At 38.8% G+C, this 24,681-nt stretch overlaps 1 protein-coding gene and 1 long non-coding RNA gene across 4 annotated transcripts in view; one reads left to right on the top strand and one right to left on the bottom strand.

Moving 5' to 3' along the window:
• Window positions 1-24,681, top strand: part of MCM8 (minichromosome maintenance 8 homologous recombination repair factor) — a 39,828-nt gene that overhangs the window by 1,472 nt on the left and 13,675 nt on the right. Inside the window, exons 2-12 of one of the 2 annotated variants that reach the window (XM_040637990.1) lie at window positions 1,024-1,176; window positions 1,504-1,587; window positions 3,359-3,441; window positions 3,848-3,997; window positions 5,720-5,823; window positions 6,819-7,017; window positions 10,691-10,776; window positions 18,857-19,008; window positions 19,249-19,444; window positions 22,537-22,567; window positions 23,096-23,236. In XM_040637990.1, the coding sequence (XP_040493924.1) occupies window positions 1,029-1,176; window positions 1,504-1,587; window positions 3,359-3,441; window positions 3,848-3,997; window positions 5,720-5,823; window positions 6,819-7,017; window positions 10,691-10,776; window positions 18,857-19,008; window positions 19,249-19,444; window positions 22,537-22,567; window positions 23,096-23,236 (1,374 nt within the window). In that variant the 5' untranslated portion in view covers window positions 1,024-1,028. Of the gene's footprint in view, window positions 1-1,009; window positions 1,177-1,503; window positions 1,588-3,358; window positions 3,442-3,847; window positions 3,998-5,719; window positions 5,824-6,818; window positions 7,018-10,690; window positions 10,777-18,856; window positions 19,009-19,248; window positions 19,445-22,536; window positions 22,568-23,095; window positions 23,237-24,681 lie in introns of both variants that reach the window. The other variant, XM_008703331.2, reaches the window with a different exon arrangement.
• Window positions 9,355-24,681, bottom strand: part of LOC103674417 — a 43,946-nt gene continuing 28,619 nt past the window's right edge. For both annotated transcript variants that reach the window (XR_571637.2, XR_005836896.1), the window contains one exon: window positions 9,355-10,789. This is a non-coding gene — a long non-coding RNA (uncharacterized LOC103674417). The remainder of the gene's footprint in view (window positions 10,790-24,681) is intronic.

The following is a 24,681-nucleotide window of genomic DNA, read 5'->3' as shown; positions in this document are numbered from 1 at the left end:
ATTAGCTGCCTATGTAAGAATATCCTTGCGTCTCTGATACAAGTGGATATGACATGCAGGATTGACTGTATATAAGGGGCTATGATGATGCATTCCTAGTGTCAGTCAGGATTATGTTCAGCCAGTGCTGCTCTTTTATAAGTCTAAAACACTACAAACAAGTCATCTCAGAGTTAATTACTTGTCTTATTTTCATTTCTGTAGTAGGAGCTCCTTGCAAACAGGTACAGTACTTTATTTTTATCCCATGAGCATTCAGTGTACTTGGTGAAACACCATGGGTATACCTTAAAAAGAGATGGGACCATTTGCAATGACCCGGATAGAGCGAGAGAGTATAATGCTAAGCAAAATGAGTCAATCAGAGAAAGACAAATACCATATGATTTCACTCATATGCAATTTAAGAAACAAATGAGCAAAAGGGGGAAAAAGAGAGACAAACCAAGAAGCAGGCTCATATTAATTTTTTTAAAGATTTTATTTATTTATTTCAGAGCGAGAGGGGGGAGACAGGCCGAGGGAGAGGGAGAAGCAGACTCCCCGCTGAGCAGGGAGCCTGAGGCAGGGCTCCATCCCAGGACCCTGAGATCGTGACTTGAGCTGAAGACAGATGCTTAACCGACTCATATTAACTATAGAGAACAAACTGATGGTTACTAGAGGGAAGTGGGTGGGGGTATGGGTGAAATAGGTGATGATGGGGATTAAGGAGTGCACTTGTGGTGAGCGCCAAGGTTGTATGGAAGTGTTGAATCACTACGTGGTACATCTGAAACATATTACGCTGCATGTTAACTAACTGGAATTTAAATAAAAACTTAAAAAGAAATGGGAATTAGAAGGGTAACTGCAGAGTGTTTGAGACTACATCTCATTATTACCGTAGTGTACACTGTTGCGGGCCTGTTTGCTAATCTCAAACTAGAATACAGTAATTTTCTCTTATTTACTATGTTAATACATTCTTAGCACTATTTTCACTGTAATTTTGATGAATTTTTTTTAGTCTTTGTCTTCTAGAAAATATGAATGGAGACTATAGAGGCAGAGGATTTGGACGAGGAAGATTTCAAAGCTGGAAAAGAGGAAGAGGTGGTGGGAGCTTCACAGGAAAATGGAGAGAGAGAGAACGCAGACCTGACCTGAATAAAACAACGAGAAAACATACTTCTGGTAGGGGAAGTCAAAGATTGTTCAATTTTTTTTTTCTCCACGAAGGAAACTATGTGTATCCTACAAAGCAGTTTAACTTAAATTTCAGTCTTACTTGATGTATTCCTTAAAGTAGTATTTAAACATTAAGTTCCAAAATTTTTACTGAAACCTCTAACTTAACCTGTAACTACTAATATCATGTCAGCTTCTCATTGCTGGAAGGAGAAGCAAATTGGAAAAAAAAATGTTCTGTTTCTACTGACCTAGTGCTTGCTTTGACAATCATCAGCACATAATACTATTTCTGCTGATCTAGTATTCTGTTTTTTTTTTTTTTTTCCCCAGAACAAACCCCACAGTCTTTGCTACTACAGTCAACATTGGATCAGTTAATACCATATAAAGGCTGGAAACTTTATTTCTCTGAAGGTAGAGTTAAAAGTGCAAAAAGTACCATAAGTTCTATTTTCTTCCTTTGTCTTCAGTTGTTACATCTCTGTCATTTGGCTTACTGATAGATACCACCTTCTTTAATTTTAGTTCACCCAAACAATTAAATCATATTTGCTTCAATAATATTTTTAGGTTTTATATCAGGAAAGCAGAAACTACACTAGGTATTTCAAAAAGGGGATTTAATACAGGGAATTGAATATACAGATGAAAGTCTAAAAGAGCAAAGGGGGAACATTGACGTAAGCCCCCAGGTAATAATACTTCTGGAAGCGGCAACTGTCCTTATGGCTGAGGGTACAAAAGGTAAGAAGTTCCGAAGTTGCCAGGACTTAGGAATTCAAAGGAAGGGCTATTGCTTCGGCCGCTAAGGGGCACCCTACAAAGCTGTGGTTGGACCTCTGAAGGGTACCCTTCACACCTGAGCTCAGACCCACTGCAGTGAATGAAGCTGGTTGTTGCTGGTAACTCTGGTGGGAGGATTTCACGGCTGATGCTCAGAGCTGGAGGCTGGAACTGTAGCTATTTTCTGCAGCTGGAGAGATGCTGAAAAGAATTATAAACAAAAATAAAATCCTTCTTTCTTGCCACCTTCCAGTCTTTAAAGTGCCTCAAATTGGTAGAACCTAAAGGGAGTCTGGGAAATGCACTGTGCAGATCTCAATCATAGCATCACAGAGCAGAAAAGAGAAGAGTGGGTTTGGAACCGAGAGACCACGAACACAGGTTTGCGTAGAAACACACTTAAGGAATCTCCTCTTTTATAATCAAGAACATCAGCTAATATTATACACCTGTCTTTATAGGTTTGGAGACTAGTCTTTTCTGCATTCTTACAGTTTCTATGTTTATTATAGCTCTTATTAGTTATGGGTTGTACATGCATATATATGTTACTTTCCCACTAGATTGTGTACTTCTTTAAGGGCAAGGATCTTGCCCCATACCAAGCACTCAGTATTCATTTGGTGAATGAATAAAGTGCTTTACAAATGTTTTCTGTATTGAGAGTCTGTTTTTTTCTACTATATACACAGATGTTTTTTGTAAGTGATGTGTCTTTTGTTGCTTTAGGATGCATTAGCTACCAGCACCTGCAATATGGCCCTAGCAGTTAGCCCAGAGCACTAGAAGTGATCTTTAGACTGGTCCTAAAGATGGAGTTCAGTAGATACCTTAGGTTTAATCATCTGTACTTCCAAACTACTTAACCGTATTATTTCTCTGTGAGAGACCAATTTGAAAATGTTATAGAACTTTATAGTGTAAAGGTTTTAGGGTCAAAGTGAAGTAGTGGTCTGTCTCCCCCGATTTCAGGATGTGGCAGTTTGGACTAGTAGAATTTACTTTGCAAAGACTGATTGTCTTTAGTTCCGTTTCTGAATAAGAATTTAGTTCATGTGTCTAGCTTTGGCTTTATTATAATTCATTATAATTTTCATTTTTATGTAAGCTATTTGAACTACCAGGTCCTATCAAGTGTCAAAGGTTCATTACAAAGATTCCCAGATATCTGTGCTTTTAGAGAGAGTCACTTCCTATCTGCATTTAAGGTTATGCAGACCTAAACTTGTTTTAGAATCTTAACTATTCACTCAGTACTTACTTATATTCTTATGTAAATGTAATCAGAATGTAAAGTAATTGGAAAAAGTCCTCTACCATGAATACAGCATCTCTTTTGTCTCATGAAAAACATGTCTCTACACATGTGATTATTAGTGCTAATGCCATTTTGTTGGATTAGTTTACAGCAGTAGCTCTCCTTTCATTCAGAAGATTGAAGCATTTGAAAATTTTTTCACAAGGCATATTGATTTATATGATAAGGTAAGATTCCTCTACAACAAAGCTACTAATCTGCCTTTACGTATTGTCTTCTTGAACAATATATTTGAGGTGCTAGTGGTCAGTGGATGCTGCAGCCAGACAGCCTTGATCCAGATCCCAGCTCTGCCACTTGGCTGCAGTGTGGACTTCAGTGTATTACTTATGTTCTCTGTACCTTGGTTTTCTCATGTATCAGTTGGGCATAGTAGTATTAATACCACCAAGGGTCATTAAGAGGCACAAATAAGTTAATATATTTTAAATACTTGAAGTGATACAAAGCTTACGATACTTATTGTTATCACCATATAAACATATGCTTTTTCAAAGTGTGTAATTTTATGTTTAGTTATGATTGTTGACTCCAAAAAAGCCATCATTGTTTTCATGCCTTAATATTTTATAGGATGAAATAGAAAGAAAGGGAAGTATTATGGTGGATTTTAAAGAACTGACAGAAGATGATGAAATGGCTGACTTGGTACCAAATCTAGCAAATGAGTTGAGGGATACACCCGAGCAAACCTTGGCTTGCATGGGTCTGGCAGTACATCAGGTAAAGACTTATCTTCTGCAGCCTCCATCAGAATTTTAAAGGAAGATTTTACAATAACAGTACCTTCTCTAAAAGATACTTAGTTTTTAACTAACAGACGTTGGCTAGAACTGAAAGGTTGCAGTCCTGTCCTAAAAGATACCATTCATTTTGTATATAACAGCCTATCTAAATATAACATTTATTTTCATTTATTTGAATTAGTTTAGTCTGTTGAAGATAATATAGAAATTAAAGAGCTCCTTGGAAACAATCTCATAGGGAAGATAAGACAAGGATCATGTTATCAGTTAGAACTTGGAAAGCAACCTCAGATTTAGGTTCTGTGTCTGGAGGCAAGTCATTTACTCTCCCTGAGTGTCCCCATATATAAACTGAAAATAATAATACGTGCTATGCCTGCCTGAGTTTTTCTCAGGGCCAGTTGACAACATATGTGAAAGTATTTAGGCTGGCAAAGAGATAAATGCTTCAAGGTAAAGAGAGTAAATAAATCTCAGAACAGTCATGGATAAAGTACTGGCTGCATTCAGAGATAAAGATAAGACCCTCAGTGATTGGGGAGGAATGGGGAAAGCTCAGAGGAAGACTTTGTAGAGATGGTAGAGGTATGATGGGTCTTAAAGGGGTATTGAGAACTGCACATAGAGCAGAGGAGGTAATGGTAGCCAGGCGCAGGAATAGTTCATTACAAAGATGTGTATGCTGCTGGTTACCGGAGACTGGAAACCTTGGTGTTGTTTCAGACTCCTCTCACTCATTAGTTCTCTGTATCCAAGTCACCGCATTCGTTCATTGCTATTTCTAAAACATCTCTTAAATCCACCTCTTTTCCACCCTTACTGCATCAGTCTTAAACACTTCATTATGGTACCTAAACTGGTACATGGTAAAACATGATCTGTCTTTGGAAACTGTGGTGACTTTTCTGCAAAGTGAAATTTAAATCCTTTCTGTGGTGTTGAAGGCCTTCCGGGATCTGGTTCAACTTCCTCCCCCACTTTCGCCCACTACCATTCAGCTAAGCTGAGCTCTCCCCGGTATTCTTTCAATAGTCTGATCTCTTGCACATGCTGTCCCTTAACCATGGAATGCCCCGTGCATTGCATATCCAGATTGGGGGGCTTGATGCTATTGTCTCTCCATGAAACCTTTTCTCACGACCTTCAAAACTTGCATAGTATTTTGTCTCTAAATCTTTATGGTCTTTTTAACAATTATAGCTCTATATGTGTATCTCATTTTCACTCTTAGATTGTCTGCATACTGCTTTGTGTACAAGAGATTATTAAATATTAATTTAATGTCAGTGCCAAGGGAGTGGGTATTGAGTATTTCAAAAGACATCTTTATTTTCTCTATCTTAATAAATCACTGAATATAGAGAAGTAGAAAATATGTTTCCACCAGAGCCTGTCCAGCAGGTAATTGCTTTGGGGATTACTGTAAGAACTTTTACTATTAAGCTTAGTTTGGACAGAAAGTAGGAGACAGGGATGCTGGAGTTTTCCAGTCCGGGGACCACAAAATCCCAGGTAAAACAATCCACTATAAAATAAGTAGTCACAATTAAATATCAGAGTTTTAAAGGGCTATTGAAGTTCTGTTAATATTCTGCTCTGAACTGTTTATATTCATAAACTTAGTATTTTCTGTAAAAGAGTTCTGCTTCAAGAGGATGTTTTGTTTTCCAACTTTTAAGTAAATACCTGTCCCGTTTAGGTATTAACTAGGGACCTTGAAAGGCATGCAGCTGAATTACAAGCCCAAGAAGGATTGTCTAGGGATGGGGAAACAATGGTAAATGTGCCACACATTCATGCAAGGTGAGGATTTGCTGGTATTAAAGTATTATTTACAATCTGGCATTTAAGACTAAGAATGAGAACCTCATTTTATAAAGTCAAAGAAATCAGTAAAAAGGGTATGAGTTCTTTGCTATCTCATTGGTTGTCACACACAAGTGAACCTCCTGGAATTCTTCAAAGAGTTCATGGCAAAAATAAACTTTTCCTTTCTAAATAAGGTGATTTCCCAACCTTCACGTTTTTGTAAACGTTGATTTTGGGACTTACCAAGTCCCTGCTATTTAAATTAATACCCTATGTAATACACTAGGTGGTGTGATTATGAAATTACTAGGTTTCTATTAGACACAGCACAAATGGAATTTTGTTTTTCTTTGACTCATCTTTATTTTAAGATTTTAAATTCTTATTAGAAGAAATGAATAAGATAATCATCAGAGTTTTGCTTTTCTTTTCCAGAATTTATAGAAGACATTGTGTAACAGGTTTTGGGTTTTTTTTGTTTTTTTTTTGAGGATTTTATTTATTTATTTATTTGACAGAGAGACAGCAAGAAAGGGAACACAAGCAGGGGGAGTGGGAGAGGGAGAAGCAGGCTTCCCGCTGAGCAGGGAGCCTGATGCGGGGCTTGATCTCAGGACCCTGGGATCATGACCTGAGCCAAAGGCAGACGCTTAACGACGGATCCACCCAGGCGCCCCCATTGTGTAACAGTTCTTGAAAAAGGAGTTAGAAACTGAAAAGTCACTTTTTTTGTTGCTAAATTTTTTCTGTCGGCATTATGTTTTTCCTTTTTTCTTTTAGAGAACAGCCTAATGAAATAAGAAGAGAGAAGGTTTAGCATTTTTTAAATCTTTAAGAATGATTTAATTGTTGTGAAATTTCGGAGCTATAAGGATAATATGGTTGGAGAACTCCAGTTGCTCCTAAAAGAAAGTTGTGAAAATACAGATAATGTCCACTGTTGGTTGATTTGTAAATTCATAGATAAATATTCTTGTTTTTGTTTCTAGGGTCTATAACTATGAGCCATTGACACAGCTCAAGAATGTCCGGGCAAATTACTATGGAAAATACATCGCTCTGAGAGGGACGGTGGTTCGTGTCAGTAATATAAAGCCTCTTTGCACCAAGATGGCTTTTCTTTGTGCTGCATGTGGAGAAGTTCAAGGTTTTTCTTTTCCAGATGGAAAATATAATCTTCCCACAAAGGTAATATGTTCTTTAAATTATTTATCTTGGCAAAGAAGGCAAATCAGTTTACAGAAAACATTTCCCAGTGTTTCTGAACACAGAGCTTATTTTTATTTGTAATTTCAGTTTTTAAATTATGAAATACTTCAGGGTATAGAAAATAAAGAAATAAAACATTTCTCTAATCACCACCCAGAATTTACATTTTACCAGTTCCAGATATATTTTTAAAGATATAAAGCATTACTGATGTGATTAGTGTCTCTTTTGTACTCCCTTGCTTGTATCATTCCCAGAGATAATCATTATCCTGAAGTTAATGTGTATTCTTTTTATTCATATTTTTATATTTTGCTTAATAGGTATACACATCAAGTTTTCTTTCCTTTATTCTGCTGTTTGAAAGTGACATGTTTCTTTTTTATGAACTTTTTTTAGACTATAGATCTTAAAGCCATAGAAAAGTGGAGAGAATATTTGTATACCCACCATTATGAGTTGACAAATATTAATATTTTGTGATTTTAGGTTAATTTTTTAAACATGACATATTAAGTGTTAGAGTTAAGGTTGAAGTCTCTTTGTTGCCCTCCCCGTTTCCACTCACTTTTTTCCTTCCTCAGAGGCAGCCACTCTTCTGAAATTGGCAGGTAGTCTTCCAATCTGCATTCTCATACCTGACTTTATGTGTAGGGTTTGTTTTGTTGTGTGTTTTTACAGAAATGGTGTACTGAATGTAACATTCTGCCAGTTTTTTTTTTTCACTTGGTTATCTTAGACTTTACCTGTCTTAATACATATCTAAGTCTTTCATCTTTACTATTGTGGAGTATTCCATTGAATGAATAGCCACTATTTATCCATTTTCCTAGTGGACATTTGTGTTGTTTGCAGTTTTTTACAGTTATATGATGCAGAGAACATACTTACACATGTCTCCTTAGCAGAGGAATTTCTCAGTTGTGCGATGTACTTATTGTTAACTATTAGATGTTGCCAAACGACTTTCCGGAGTGTTGGTCCCAGCTTACACCTCTGTTGGTAGTGTTAAACAATTACCATTTCCCTGTATTCTCATTAACACTTGGTATTGTTAGACTTTTTAATATTTTGCCAGTCTGATTGGTATAAATGGTATTTATACCAATTTCTTTTGTAGTTGAACATCTTTTCACATCTTTATTGGCCATTCAGTTTCCTTTACTGAATTTTCTATTTAAATCTTATCTTTCTGGGGTGCCTGGGTGGCTCAGTCGTTAAGCGTCTGCCTTCAGCTCAGGGCGTGATCCCAGTGTTCTGGGATCAAGCCCCACATCAGGCTCCTCCGCTGGGAGCCTGCTTCTTCCTCTCCCACTCCCCCTGCTTGTGTTCCCTCTCTCACTGGCTGTTTCTCTCTCTGTCAAATAAATAAATAAAATCTTTAAAAATAAATAAATAAATCTTATTTTTCTGTTTATACTATAGGAGTTCTTTATGAATTCTAGATACTAATGGTGGATTGTATATATTACAGATATCTTCTCTCAGTATTTGCTTTATCATTTAACTTTGTGGTATATTTTTTATTCTGTAGCTTTATATTTCGACATGGTTAAATTGATCAGGTTTTTTTTCTTATGACTTTTATGTTCATGTCCTGCTTTATTAAAAACCCTTCTTCACTTGAGCATTATAAACATATCTCTTACATTTTCTTTTAATACTTTTAAGTTTCATTTTTATATTTAGATTTTTGTCCATCAGGAATTTAATCTTGGGAATAGCATAAAGCTAAGAATCTAATTTTGTTCTTTTAAGTGAAAAGCCAGTTGTCACCATTTATTTGTTAATTAAGCCCTTTATTCCTCTATGGTACACTGTCCTGTAGACATGGGAGTCCATTTCATTTCACTGGTCCTGTACCAGCTCTATACAATCCTGTTTACATTGATCTTATTACAACTTTTCAGAAGGCAGGGAGACTTACCGTATCTATTCTTCTTTTCCAGAGTTGCCTTTACCATCCTTGGACTTTAATAGATTTTACATTTATTACATTTTTACACAAATTGGAATTTGTAAGGTTTCCTTCTCTTACAGGAAGGACAGGGTGTGTGAGATTCAGCTATTGGTTCTGAATAATCAGTAGTGTTGGTAAATGAGTGTCATCTACAATTTGTCTGGGCTTAAGGTTCAGGCTCTGCCTTTAGTTCAGAGGCCAGAAGTTTTTTTTTTTTTTTTAAGATTTTTATTTATTTATTTGACAGCGAGAGACAGTGAGAGAGGGAACACAAGCAGGGGGGAGTTGGAGAGGGAGAAGCAGGCTCCTCACTGAGCAGGGAGCCTGATGTGGGGCTCAATCCCAGGACGCTGGGATGGCGACCTGAGCCGAAGGCAGACGCTTAACAATTGAGCCACCCAGGCACCCCCAGAGGCCAGAATTTCAATCCTGACTTACTGGATATTTTCTGTAAACTGTATTTGGTCAGGGTATTTCCATGTCCTCCCCTAATGTAGTGGGTAGTAGTGCTGACTGGTAAGATGAGTACTGGTGTGAAGAGGTTCTGCATGTGTCTGAACTTCCATGAATGGAAGTGACCAGAAAGATGGTTGTTCAGGAGATCGTGTTTCGGTCACTATTACTGTATCACAAATCACTCTAAAACTTAGTGGCTCAAAATAACAACAGTCATTTAATTATTTCTTATGGTTTCTGTTAGTCTGAAGTTCAGAAGAACTGCTTGGCTGGGTAGTTCTGCATCTAGGTCTCTTATGGAGTTGTGGTCAAATGGCAGATAGAGCCGAACAGCAAGAGGCCAGAGTGGCCGGGGGCTGGCTGGGCATCTCTCCACCATGTGTCTCTCTGGGCTGGTTTTGGCTTCTTGTACACAGTATGGCAGCTCAGGATACTCATTCTGCTCACATGGCTGCTGATAGCTTAAGAAATAGGTCTAGCTCTCAGGAAAAAATGGCTTTGCCTTTTTTGAGCTAGCCTCAGAAATCAGGTGGCATCCCTTCTGTTGGTTACAAAGTGAGTCATAAGCCTGTCCAGATCCCAGGAGAGGGAAATAAGATTCCATTGCTTGAGGGGGGAGTGGGAGGATTCTAGAAAGGCTCATGGGGAGATGCTGTTGCAACCATATTTGGAAAATACAGTCGGCCACAATCTCTGAATTTATAAGTGCGCCTTGAGGCCCAAATAGCAAACAAGTGACATTTAAAAACTTGAACACAACTCATTTGCATGTTGAGGATTGTCTCTGTGGTAAATAAATAAATATTATACAAACAGTGCAAAAGGAAGTGAGATAGAGCTGGGGATTAAAGGAGACCTAGGAAGACTTTGGAAGAGGGGAGGTTTGGGGCTGGATATGTGGGACTAGATGCGAGAGGGCATTCAAGGATCAGGAGACTGTGCACGAAGGAAAGAACATGGGCTCATTGTGAGAGACTTGTGAGGAGCCTTATACACCCACAGCTGAAAGAATAAGAGCAGTAATCAAGAGGGACCAGCTGAAAAAGTGCCTCAAAAGCTTGTAATACAGAATTGATGGAGATGGAAATAGAAAGTCATTAAGCTTGTAGTACATTATACTATAATACCATTCTGAGACCAACTTAAAACGATATTAAAGGAAACATTTTAACTTGCATTTTCCTGAGATGTGATTGCAGTTTATCAAAATCTGGATATGAATTAATCTTGTTGCAGTGTCCTGTGCCGACATGTCGAGGGAGGTCATTCACTGCTCTCCGTAGCTCTCCTCTCACGGTTACAATGGACTGGCAGTCAATCAAGTAAGCAATCAGACTATAAATAAAACACAGGTTTTAGATCTCTCATACTGCCAAGTAAATCTATAGTATTCCTGTGTTATGTAAGCCTTATCTGTAGACAGAGGTAAAGTATATAATAAAAGATTTATTTGATTAAGAGTTTGTGTGTTAAATGATAATTGTCTTTATTTGAAATTTGTTCTGCATCAGATTCCAGAAAGCATTTTAAGTACAAGTATCATGTCCTTTTGCTACCAAGGAATAGTTCATTTTATTTCTCACTTATTTGATTCATTAAATTGGATGTAGACCAACAAAGCTCTATGATTTTCTTTCCATGAGCTGTGAGAGAAATGTTGTTTAAAAGTTTTAAAGAATCGCTTAGAAATGGGCATGTTTCATGTTCTTACTATCTGTGAGGCATTTTACTATAGGTTTCTTTTTTTTAAAGCTGTTTTTTGCAGGTCATATGGTTTTTGTGTGTGTGTGTGTGTGTGTGTGTGTTTAAGATTTTATTTAGTTGAGAGAGAAGAGAGAACAGAGGGAGGTGGAGAAGCAGACTCCCTGCTGAGCAGGGAGCCCGATGCGGGACTTGGTCCCAGAACCCTGGGATCATGCCCTGAGCTGAAGGCCGATGCTTAACCAACTGAGCCACCCAGGTGACCCGTATGTGTATTTTTAACCCAACAATTTATCCATTTTATCTGGCCGTAGTCCCATAACTCATCCCTGAATATAAAATAATGGGTAGTTTTGAAGTCCCAGTGCTACCCAAGAAACCTGGCTAAAACAGGTGATGGTCTTAAAAAAACTAAGAACCTAGAGAAAAAGTGAGGTGGATTGCTACCAAGTTCTGTCCTAGCTTCACCTCTTTCTGTTCCAACATATATAATAATTGTACACTATGCTGAGATCTTCACAAACTCTCCATTTTATAAAAAGAAGTGTTTGAGACTTTTTTTTACATTTTATTTTTTAAAACTTTAATTCCAGCATGGATAACAGTGTTTTATTAGTTTCAGATGTACAATATAGTGATTGCTCAGTGCTCATCACAGTAAGTGTACTCTTAATCCCCTTCACCTGTTTCAGCCATCTCCCACCCACATCCCCTCTGGTAATCAACTATTTGTTCTCTATAGTTAAGAGTCTGGTTCTTGGTTTGTTTCTCTCTCTCTTTTTTTTTCCTTTGTTCATTTGTTTTGTTTCTTAAATTCCACATATGAGTGAAATCGTGGTATTAGTCTTTCTCTGATAGGCTTATCTCACTTCGTATTATACTGTATAGCTCCATCCATGTTGTTGCAAATGACAAGATTTCATTCTTTTTTAGGGCTGTGTTTCAGACTCTTGAGCGTGATTTGTGCCCTTGTAGTTCACAAGGTTGTACAAAGAACCTGTGTAGGACTTTCACCACTGAAGGAGGTGATGAGGGCCTCAGAGGAGCCGTATGGTTCACAGTAGGATAGGTGCACAGAAGGTCCAGAGTAATTCATTTATTTGAACAAAATTCTTTGCTTTCTGATAAAAATAGCAGACAAGAAAATAGGCTTAAATATTTTAATTGGATTTGAATGATGGTCTCTTGATATCAGGAGATTAAACTTAGAAAGGGAGGCCATTTAGGGGTGCCTGAGTGGCGCAGTCAGTTAAACGTCTGACTCTTGGTTTTGGCTCAGGCCATGATTTCAGGGTCATGAGAACGAGCCCCGGGTCAGGCTCCACACTCAGCAGGGAGTGTGCTTGAGATTCTCTCTCCTCCTCTCCCTTGGCCCCTCCCCACCCTCTAAAATGATAAATCTTTAAAAAAAAAAAAAGGAGGCCATTTAAATCCTTTTCTTGAATCTTTAAAAGTAAGGTATTACTAAAGTTCATTTTGATTGAGTTATAGTAAAACTGTTAGTATAATATTAGCTTACATTATTTTATTCTACCAATGTGTAGATATATAAAATGGCTATCTGCCCTAGGTGAAAGGCCTTCCTGCCATTTAGAGTAAATTCAATTTCATTTTTTTCTGAGGCTTAGTTTGGAATGGCCATAAAGAATTAAATTATTGTTTCTCAGCTAGTGCACTGAAATACTTGAATGCATCAAGGTGAAAGCCTTACAACGTGTTATCAAAGGCTTTGCAGTTGAAGCAGTCCCAGTTCTAGAGGTTTACCTGATGAAAACAGTCACAATATGTGAAGAAATAGCTTGCTGAAAGTATGTTTTCACAGTGTGTGTATGTGTGTGTGTTTTAATGGGGAACAGCCTAAACATCTGAAGAAAATATTGTAAATAGGATGGTACAGTGGATTATTGTGTAGCCATTAAATATGATGTTGTAGGAGAATCGTTTGAAATGACATAAAACGTGTAGTGTGTTTAGTGATAAAACTGACAAATACAAAAACATGTTGAGAATGTGCTCTCTCGGAAGTGAGATTGGAGTAATTGTTATTTTTTTCTTTCTGTTTATCCGTTTTAATAAGAAAAGTCTATCTGATTTTTAAAAGCAAGGCATCCTTAGCGTGTTGCGTCCTTCTGAGACTTCTCATTGCAGCTGCCAGTGTGTGAGTGTGCATTGAGGTGGAGGTGGAGGAGTGGTGGTGGTGAAGAAGGAGCAGGGCTGGTAGTGCAGGTTACGTGTGGATACCTGGCTGTGACCTCAGAGGATTTGGGAGGATAATCCAGGTGTATAATGAATGTATTCCAAAATTATTATTTTAGGATGTGAGGGCGATCTGGCTGCGACATCTGTCACCCCATTGATCGCCAGGGTTGATTCGGCTGATCTGGCTGGCTAGGCGGGTGTCCCCTTCCTCCCTCACCGCTCCATGTGCGTCCCTCCCGAAGCTGCGCGCTCGGTCGAAGAGGACGACCTTCCCCGAAAGAGGAGGACCGTTCTTCGGTCAAGGGTATACGAGTAGCTGCGCTCCCCTGCTAGAACCTCCAAACAAGCTCTCAAGGTCCAAAATTATTATTTTAACATTCAGTGATTTTATTTACATTCATTATTTAAAGAAGTTTTAAAGATCTCCAGGGAAGATGGCAGAGTAGGAGGAGCCTAAGCTCACTTGGTCCCACGGGTACAACTAGGTAACACCCACATCAGTGTAATTAACCCCAAAAGCAACCTGAAGACTGGCAGAACATACTCTCCACAGCTAAATATAGAGAAGAGGGCACATCCAAGAGAGTAGGAAGGGTGGAGATGTGGTTGGGAGCCAAACGGATTCACGGGACTGTGGGTGGGAGGGACTCAGCAGCAGTTGTAGGGAGGGGAGAGAAGCAGACCTCTGCAGCAGGCACCCCAGGCACAGGGAAACTGCCTGGGGAAAGCAAATACCCATAACCTTTGGCTTTGAAAACCAGAGGGGCCTAAATTTGTGAGTTCTTAGAATCAGCTGGGCTTAACACCTGAGAGTTTAAAAACCAGTAGCTCAGCTCTGGGAAAGCTGGCTGGTGAGAGGAAACAGAGTCCCTGCCCTTAAAGAGACAGAACAACAAACAGCCTTGCTGAGATACAGCATAGAAGTAGCAGTTTAAAAAATACCTGGGGTATACAGGAGGGAGATTTGTTTACTAATCTCAGAGTGTATACTGGAGGGGTAGGGATCTTTGGGAGACTTCTCCAGGAACAAAAGAGCTTGTGGGTGCTATCTCCCCTCCCCTGACCTCCAGCCTAGATACAGGGACTCCTGTGGGAACTAGGACAATGCAACACTCTCCACCTTCCACCTAACTTACTAATAGCACACCCCACCCCTGTACTTTTCTGTGGACTCAATCCCTCCAAGCAGGGCAGGAGTTTTCCCAGTGGCTGCGGCTCCCCTCATGCAGCCAGCTGACGTGGACCTTTCTGGCACTGTGCACATCACCCCTGCGTTCTCCTGCAGGAGTCCATCCAAAGTGGCGCCACAGTGTGGCAGTGAGCAAGCAGCCCTGACAGGGACCAGAGCACTCAAAGTGACTCCTGCCCCGGGGAGAGGGGAAGATAAACACTTACACCAGTCAATCTGTGGACCTAGCAGTGGGCTGGGGACAGACATCTGGTCTGACTGTAGGCCCTGCCCACTAGTAGAAGCTTCTCGGGATAATACGGGGAGAGTGCCCGGCAGTTTGGTGCTCCTGCAGCTCTTGCAAACATCTGGCCCAACTCAACTCAAGCCTAGGGAGGCCCAGACTGGCCCATTAACAACACAGGGACCAAACCCTGCCCGCAACAGGCAAAGAGAACCATTATAGACTACCAGACTGAAGACAAAATGTGTCTCAGCCACAATAATAGGGCACACGCAACACACACAGGAGACACCCCTGAAGTGCCAAGTTCTTAAGAACAGGAGACATTGCACTGCAGGGCATTACAGGACCTCTTCTTCATAAAGCCACTACTTTCAAGAGCAGAAGACATAGCTGACTTTGCTAACACAGAAACAGACACACTGAGTTAGACAAAATGAGGAGGCAGAGGAATATGTCCCAAGTGAAAAAACAGGACAAAATCACAGTAAGAGACCTAAATGAAATGGAGATAAATAATATGCCTGATAGAAAGTTTAAAGTAATGGTCATAAAGATACTTGTTGGACTTGAGAAAAGGGTGGAGGACCTCCCTGAGACGTCTCCTCAACAAAGAGAAAACATTAAAAAAAAGCCAATCAGAGATGAAGAACTCAATAACTGAAATTAAAAGTACACTAGAGGGAATAAGTAGTAGACTAGAAGAATAGGTCAGAGACCTGAAGGACAGAGTAATGAAAAGCAAGCAGAACAGGAGAGAGAAAAAATAAAAAAATAAATAAATAAAAGTAGACTTAAGAACTCAGTAATACCATCAGGCATAGTAATATTTACTTATAGGGCTCCCAGAAGAAGAGAGAGCAAGGGGGCAGAAAATTTACTTGAAGAAATGGTAACTGAAGACTTACCAAATCTGGGGAAGGAAACAGAAATCCAGATATAGGAAGCACAGAGGGCACTCAACAAAATCAACTCAAGGAGGTTCACACCAAGACCCACAGTAATTAAAATGGTAAAAAAAAAAAAAAAGTGATAGAGAATTTTAAAAGCAGTGAGAGAAAAGAAAACATACGTACAAAGGAAACCCCATAAGGCTGTATCAGCTGATTGTTCAGAAACTTTCCAGACATAACTTTTGAAGCCACAATTCAACTCACTGCAATTGTGAAATAAGTTTGAGAATTAAAAATCATTGGCAGCAGCCTGTGTCCATTGATAGATGAATGGATAAAAAAGATGTGGTGTCTGTGTGTGTGTGTATTTATATATAAATATAATGGAATGTTAGCCTTAAAAATGAATGAGATTTTGCCATTTGCAACAACATAGAGGATCTAGAGAGTATAATGCTAAGTGAAATAACCCAATCAGAGAAAGACAAATACCATATGATTTTACTCATGTGGAATTTAAGAAACAAAACAAATGATCAAAGAGAAAAAGAGAGAAACCAAAAAACAGACTCTTAACTGTAGGAAACAGATGGTTACTCAGAGGGGAGGTGAATGGGGAGGGTGAAATAGGGGTTCATTGTGATAAGCACTGAGTAATGTGTAGAATTGTTGCATCACTATATTGTATACCTGAAACTAATATAACTGTATGTTATCTGTCCTAGAATTAAAATTTTTTTTAAAAGCCTGGAAGAGATCCCAAATGCCAGCCTGGTAACTTGGGTTTTCAAAGCCATGATTGGTTTAAAGCCTTGGTTCCCATGATAGGCCAACAAAAATCCTATTGGCCCAGAAGATTTTATGAAGTCACTGCAGAAGCCATCTGGATGGCTCTGTGGAGTGAGAAAATACATGCGCCACTGGCTTCATCAGATGGGCTCCAGGTGGCTACCCCCAGGTGTTGGGGAGCCAAACTGTGCTTGGAGGGAGAGATATCAATTCTGTTGGTAAAAAGAAGACGGATGAGAGGCTCTAAGCCCCTGACCTCATGCTATATAATTGCTATATAGTTAAACTGGAATATGAGTGTGACAAAAAAAAAAAAAAAAAGTTCTAAGGTAATGCATGTAAATGTTTTTTAAAAATCAGTGTAGTATGCCACAGTTCCTACAACTTCTTGTTGTCTTATACATAATTTTAGATAGCATCCTTTCATGTCTTCTCTCTCTTTACCCAACCACTCTCTGTGAACCAAGGACATTAGAGACGATGCACTTGCTTTTTTACTTCCCCCCCTTCTACTGCTAGACTTCTTTCAGCTATGATGTTAATTTTACATTATCAAGGTTTACTTCTTTTCCAGTCATAACTGTCTTCCTTGTTTAATTTATAGGTCGTATCTAACAAAAACAAGAGCATTCGTATTTTTATGATCATCTTTGTTTAACAAACAAGGAAGGTGTCAAATGCCAAGAAAAGGAAATGTAATTTATGTCACTGTGTTGTTTTGTTTTCTGTCCCTTAAAAAAAATGATCCAAGTGTCAAAATCAAAATGAATTCTCTTCTCTTCTACTCCCTTGAATTCTCCCCTATTTTAATGTGCTTCATATTTGGACTGTACCTTTGTTGTTTAGCGCTTTTCCTGCTTTTTGAAATCTTTTTGCCGATGGTGTTCTGAAGTAGTGAGAGTACATATAAATGTGTCTTCATCCTGTTTGAGTTGTCTTGGACTCTAGAATATCTGTTTTCTGTCTTTGAGCTTCCTATCAGATACGTCCACTGGACTGTTCATCTGTCTTTTAACCTTTTTTTCACCCTTTGCTTTCTCTCTGCCATTTTCTAGAGTTCTTTGGTTTTTTGTTTCCCTCCTATAATTATTTGATTTTTATATACATATTTTTAATTTTCCTGATATCACATTTGTTTTCCCATAGTTCCCTTTTTATAGCCGCTTACTCTTATTTTATGATGGTAAGATTTTCTCAAAAACTCTTAGGCAGCTTTTTGTTTGTTTCTGATGCTCTTTTCTTTCCTGAATTATTGCCATTTCATCCTGAAATATCTGATGAACAATGAGAAATTATTTGGACTAGGAAGGATAGACTTCTTTTCCTGTATTATAAGTAGGAGTTTTTCCTCATGAGGCCTGCTCCCCTGGATAAGAAGGTAGGGGTTTTGACTGTCAAATTTTGCTGTATGAATATGGTTTTGAATTGGAGTTGGGCTCCTCAGATGCCAGAATGAGGAGGCTTTATTTTGAAGCTCTGATACCCTCGTTAGATGCTGTAGCTCCCCTCACAGAGCGGATGGATCCATTTCTCTGATAGTGCTCTGGTTTTTGTTAAACAGTAAAGCCTGGTTTGCTGGAATGCCCTCATTCTTCGCCTACCTGCCTATCATCCAGAATTCTGAACAGCTATTCTGTGACTTGTCTTTCGGTTGATTTTCCTATTTCCTTTTAGCCATCCACTGAAAGGAGGAAAAGTTTTACCTGTGTAAGAAACAAGGAATTCCCTACTCTCCATTCCTGCCAGCTCCAACCTAGAAGGCTATTAGAGGGCTCTGCTGAGAATATTCGCTCCCGCTTCTCTTTGATCCTTGTAACTTTTTCCTTTGTGTATTTTGGATGTTATTTTGTTTTATTCATCAATACTTTCCCACTTGCTGTTTTCTAAAATTTCAAGAGCTCCTGTTTATCAGTAACACCTCTGCATACTCTAAAACTTCTCTTTACTTATTTAGTGACTACCGTTTTGGTGAACATTTTGGAGAGTGGGTAGGCAAGCATATATGCTTATCCTGCCACTCTTTTTTTTTTCTTTTCTTTTTAAGATTTTATTTATTTATTTGAGAGAGAGAGAGAGAGAGCACAAGTAGGCAAAGTGCAGGGAGAAGCACGCTCTCTGCTGAGCAGGAAGCCTGACACAGGGCTCAATCCCAGGACTCTGGGATCATGACCTGAGCCGAAGGCAGACGCTTAATGCACTGAGCCACCCAGGTGCCCCCATCCTGCCATTTTTAAAGGAAAACTGCTGAAGTAATATTAGATACACCATTGAACTTTTTTTTTTTTTTTTTTTTTTACTAATCTGCCCTTTATCTAGCTCAGTACCTTGTGGGTCCTGAATAGCTGACATGTTGAAGAAATTACTTGAAGTCAATATATAGACTGACTGAAAATTGTTTAACTTTTTAGAATCCAGGAGCTGATGTCTGATGATCAGCGAGAAGCAGGTCGGATTCCACGAACGATAGAGTGTGAACTTGTTCACGATCTTGTGGATAGCTGTGTCCCAGGAGACACAGTGACTATTACTGGAGTTGTCAAAGTCTCAAATGCTGAAGAAGGTATTGTATAACTTTTTTCTCATTTTGATTGTTCCTCAATAATTTGTCAGCATTCATCTTTTTTCAAGGTACTTTTGAATATCTACTAAGACAGGGAATTCCTTGTTTCTTACATAGGTGAAACTTTTCTTTAAAATAAAGGTTTATCTGTAGCTTATTGTGCCTTTCTCATGCCATTCGAATCTTTGTAGAGAAAAATGAAAATACCAATTATTGTATTTCATACTTTGAAATTTACAGGTTCTCGAAATAAGAATGACAAATGCATGTTCCTTTTGTACATTGAAGCAAATTCTGTTAGTAATAGCAAAGGACAGAAAACAAAGACTTCGGAGGATGGGTGTAAGCATGGAGCATTGATGGAGTTCTCACTTAAAGATCTTTATGCCATCCAAGAGATTCAAGCTGAAGAAAACCTGTTTAAACTCATTGTCAAGTATGTATGAGGTTATCTGAAGTTTTATTATGTATATGCGCGATAGGGGTGCTGTTGGCTACAAGTAACAAAAAACTAGTCAAAATGGTTCCAAATTACAGTTCACAGGTCAAATCCAGCTAACTGCCCACTTTTATATGGCCCATAAACTAAGAATGATTTTTACATTTTTTTAATGGCTGAAAAAAAAAGACTATTTCATGACACACAAATTATATAAAATTCAAATTTCACTTCCTATAAATAAACTTACTGGAACACAGCCGTAATCATTCATTTATGTAGTGCCTGGCTGCTTTCCAGCTGTAGGGGTAGAACTGAGTAGTTGCAACAGGGAATGGCTCACAGATATTTACTGTCTGTATCTCTATGGAAAGTTTGTTGATCTCTAGTTTAATCCATAAAGAAAATGTACTATCTCACGCTAGAAGTTGATTACTCAGCAGAAGAGTGATGGGATTGTGAATTCCAGTCATTTCAATTAGTTGTATGTGGGGGATTGTTTGTTTACTTGTAAAAAGCAAGAAGAAGATTGACATAGAAGTCACATTCAGTAAGTATTTTGAAATATTTTATTTCCATGTTATTGCCACGCAGTAGAGAGGAGGAAAAGTAGAGGCAATATTTGCTTAAGTGTTTAAGAGCTTTTTTTTTTTTAATTTTTTTTTTTAACGTTACTTAAATCTAAGTTAGAATCCCACTTCAAGCACTTACTTCCAGCGTGGTTGGAAGCATGTTATCTATTACCTCCTTCATTTTTCTCATCTTAAAAGAAATCCTGTCTCAGAAGGTTGTTCCAAGGATTACATGAAATTTTATAATGTATTTAACATAATTAACACAGCATGCTGTTATTTTAAAACCTTTTAAACAATTTCTTGGATAATTTTGAAGAAATAGAGGAAAACAAGAGAGACTGAAAAATAGATGTACGTAAGAGTAGTAAAGAACTGAAGTTTTGAAATGCATTGTGAACACTTAGAACGCTTAACCCTGTTGTTTTCTCCTTACTTTAGGCTTAGGACACTAAGAGAATTTGACTGTTTCTGCCTTTAATATGTTAGCCAACTGAGAAAAGTATGGAGTTCCTCAGGGGGTCTTTGTCCTTAAACCCTCAGAGACTTCCTCTCAATAGCCATCCAGACCTACCCTGGGAGAAGGTTTGGTGCTCTGAGCTAGATGGGGGGTGTGATCTGTGGATCAGGGACAGTGTGATGAATGGGCTGTGAGCAGGTAGGGAGGAGCCGAAGATCAAAACACCTCCTTGATTGGTTCCTTTTACCCATTTTGAAAAGAATGAACCGTTGCAGGGTCCTTCTGCCATACTAGAAAGGTTTTCTTCCCACAGGTTGCTTTTACCCTTTAGTTCTATATTTGTGATTTCAGCATTAAAACTAGAATTTTTCATGGCCATCCATCTGTTAATCTCACAGGGGGTGGCATATTAGGCAGACTGCCTGGTTTTGTAAATAAAATTTTATTGGAACACAGCGCCATCCATTCATCTACATAATTGCTTTCGCACAAGTTGAGTAGTTGTGACCCAGACAGTAAAACTGAAAAGATTTATGTTCGGGCCTTGTAAGAAAAAGTTTGTCCACCTTTGCTAGATTAACAAGTGGAGGACCATGAAAGGATAATGGAGAACACAGTGGAAGGTTATGTTTTAGTTTAGGTTTCTTCAGAAGCAACGATTTGGGTAAGCATTTATTTTTGAGGTGATCCCCAGAAATACTGGTTAGGGAATGGAGGAGTGAGAAGGGATGGTAATCAGTGTATGGTCCCTTAAAGAAGAGGTTACTACAAGCATCCGGGGCTTAATCCTCTTGAGGCCTCTGGTATACCGGACTGTGTAGAACTAGCCTCACTATTTTCCCATCCAAAGGCCTAAATTTGGGACTACTCCTGCGAATATTATATAACCCAGTATTTTCAGCCTGCCCGGCCTGCCTATTGCTGATGCTTCTGCCGCCAGAGAAAGCCCTTCAGCAGACAGGTGCAGGTGCGTGGTCAGAAGCCAGCAGTGATTATGTGGGAGCATGCTTAACAGTGGTACCAAGGGGATGTGGCAGGACACCATCTTCTGTGTTTACATGTATTAAAAGGGATAATGATTTACATCGGTTACATCTCTTCCACCTGGCTTTTTTTGCTTGATCTTTGTTTTTACAACTGATAAATGTAAATATATTCACTTGTATTCATATATGGTCTTATTCTGATCCTTTGAATTGAGCTGAAGAAATGACATTTTATCTCATCTTAAAATATTATTTACTCAGTTCACCTGCTACACTCTTTCCAGTGATTTGGCTACACAAAGATATGTGTTCATGAAATATACAGTATAGTTCTGTATCCTAAAGTAGAAGACCATGATTATGAGGTATTTTAAAGGCTGGTGATAGATCCACAGTATATTTAGTTACTTTAAAATGCTTTGCAAAGGGGCACCTGGGTAGCTCAATCGGTTAAGCGTCCGATTGGATTTTGTCTCAGGTCATAATCTCAGGTCCTGAGATCAAGCCCACGTTGGGTGTGGAGACTGCTTAAGATTCCCTCTCCCTCTTTTCTGCCCCTCCCTGCCCCTGCTCTCGCTCGCTCGCTCAAAAAAATAAATAAAATGCTTTGCAAGTATTCCATCTCCCTTACATAGGCACAATTTTTAAAACATTCTTTCCTTTATGAATTAACCAAGAATTTTGAGGAACTTACTGTTAGAATAAAATGTCTTGAGTTTGAGGGACGTAAATTTTATGTTTGTCTTTTTCTTTTTTTTTTTTTCTTAAGATTTTATTTATTTATTTGACAGAGATAGAGACAGCCAGCGAGAGAGGGAACACAAGCAGGGGGAGTGGGAGAGGAAGAAGCAGGCTCCCAGCGGAGGAGCCTGATGTGGGGCTCGATCCCAGAACGCCAGGATCACGCCCTGAGCCGAAGGCAGACGCTTAACCGCTGTGCCACCCAGGCGCCCCTGTCTTTTTCTTTTTTTTTGATGCTAAATAAAGCAAGTTAAGCAAGTTGTAAAGTAGATCTTCTAATGGATTAATGAAGCATAAATAAGGACTTATAAGTTGTATTTTGTTTTTCAGCTCACTTTGTCCTGTCATTTTTGGTCATGAAGTAAGTACTTCATCTTTATCCAAAAATATATAAAGTTGGCAAAAAATAGCTAATTTTTGTTAACCAGTTATTAGTATTTTAATATGTCATCATTCTCCATAAATGAATGATGTGAAAGGCAAACTACAGCTCCTTTTGTGAACAAGCTGCTTACTAATTTGAGCTAATAGGAATGAGGTACCTTTAAAGTGACTTTGGACACTAAGTGTTAAAGCGGAAGCTACCAAGTATTTCCCAGTTTTGTGGAGTAGATGTATGCCTTCCAAGGTAGGTCTTTACTCAGTGACTTTAAAAATACTTCTTTGATCTTATATGCTTCCTAGTTTTTGCTTTTTAATCATTTACATTATGGAAGTTTATATTTTAAGTTAATTTTCTTAGGGTAAAGAACTAAAGTTCAATCATACTTTTAAAAAAATTCTCAGGTAAATATAAACATAGAAGGAGAAGCATCCCTTTTTCGCTAGTCATCTTTATGTCTGTCTCAGTTTTGAGGTTTTTCTCCCCCCCTCTTCTTCCACACTTGAGCTTGTTAAAGCAGGTTTGGCATTAGCACTCTTTGGAGGAAGCCAAAAATATGCAGATGACAAAAACAGAATTCCGATTCGAGGAGATCCACATGTCCTTGTTGTTGGAGATCCAGGTCTGGGAAAGAGTCAGATGCTACAGGTAGGAAATCATTCATCTAGTATTTGATGTATTCCTGATGAAACGTATGACTGATTCACAAGTGAATTTTCTCAAAGCGTGTAGTATTTGTGTTCCAGAGGATATAGTTGGTCTGGTGGTAAAAGTGAATTGGGGTTTGTGTGAGTAATGTGTCACTTCTGTCTGGCCATCTTTACATAGCGCCAGTTTCTATTACACAGGCTGTGCAGACATGGTGGTCTGTTGAGATGTCAACTATTGTGAAATGTTAACCATTTCTCTAACCCCCTCTTTTTTTGGTATCAGCTTTGTTAGTCTTTTTTGTTGTGACTTCACCCATGAACAGAATAACTGGAGGAGGTAAAAAGCAGGGAAGCAGGGTCATGCATTCTTTCTTCACACGACTTCATAAACACTGTATTGAGCTTTAGGAACAGTCTGATAAAGGTAAGAGATCTGTTCTGTATGCATCTCCACTGCTTCTCTCGGAGTTTAAAGCAAGGCACCTTCTGTGACCAACTTCTTGTTGGTGCCCAAGGAGATTCTGCCTCTGCCGGTCAGAGCCTAGTGGTTCTCCCTGCCAGGGCTTATGATGGCCCTAGAAGGTTCTGCTTGTTGGAATACTTGTTGTTGCCTTGGAGTGACACCTGGTAAGTCAGTCATAATGTCCTTTCTGAGAATGCCCATTCCTTACCACCACTCCCACCCCCAGTGTAGAAAATTTAACCAGACCGGGGGTCTCTTTGGAAGTTGTTGTCCTGTGGCTACTGAATCTTTGTTCAGGGGTTGGAACTCTGGCCGCGTATCCCAGTCATCTTTGGAACTCTTTGCAAATCCTGGGGCCTGCCCTAGTCCAACTGAATTAAAAGCCTCTGGATTAGGGTTCCAGTGTCTGTGTGTGGATAACCTTCCACAGGTGAGTGTGCTGTGCCGCCAGGATTGAGAACCGCTTTGACCTCATCATTGCATTATAAACCCACTGTCCTTCATGTCAGAGTCATTATTTATTCCCTAGGCTTCATTGTTAAACCAGTCATCATTTTAATTCCTGATCTGACATTTCATCTGTGTTTCCATATTCCTTTGGACCAACAGGGCCTACTTTTTCTTTTTTTCTTTTTTTTTAATTCTATTCGGAGCCCTTGCTATAAGCCTGACAGCTGAGGCACAGAGCACCCAGTTGTAGGGGAAACAGTTGATGATAAAAATGAAAACAGAATACCTAGCCAGACTGCACCTGTAAAAGGTACACGTGGGGACCTGAATTGTTACAGCTTTCTTTTCTTTTATATCGTATATGTGTGTGACTTTTGAATTAGTGTACTATAGGTAGAAGCCTGGTTTAACCTTCACATTATCTATATTTAACCTTCTGATTATCTATACAAGTAAATCTTACAATTTATACATTTTGCTTATGGTATATAAAACTTCCATTTTTCTCTTACTCCTTTTTTTTTTTTTTT

This window comes from Ursus maritimus, unplaced genomic scaffold (assembly GCF_017311325.1).
Source record: "Ursus maritimus isolate PB19 unplaced genomic scaffold, ASM1731132v1 scaffold_22, whole genome shotgun sequence".
Lineage (NCBI taxonomy): Eukaryota > Metazoa > Chordata > Mammalia > Carnivora > Ursidae > Ursus > Ursus maritimus.
This window is presented reverse-complemented; position numbering and strand designations above follow the sequence as displayed.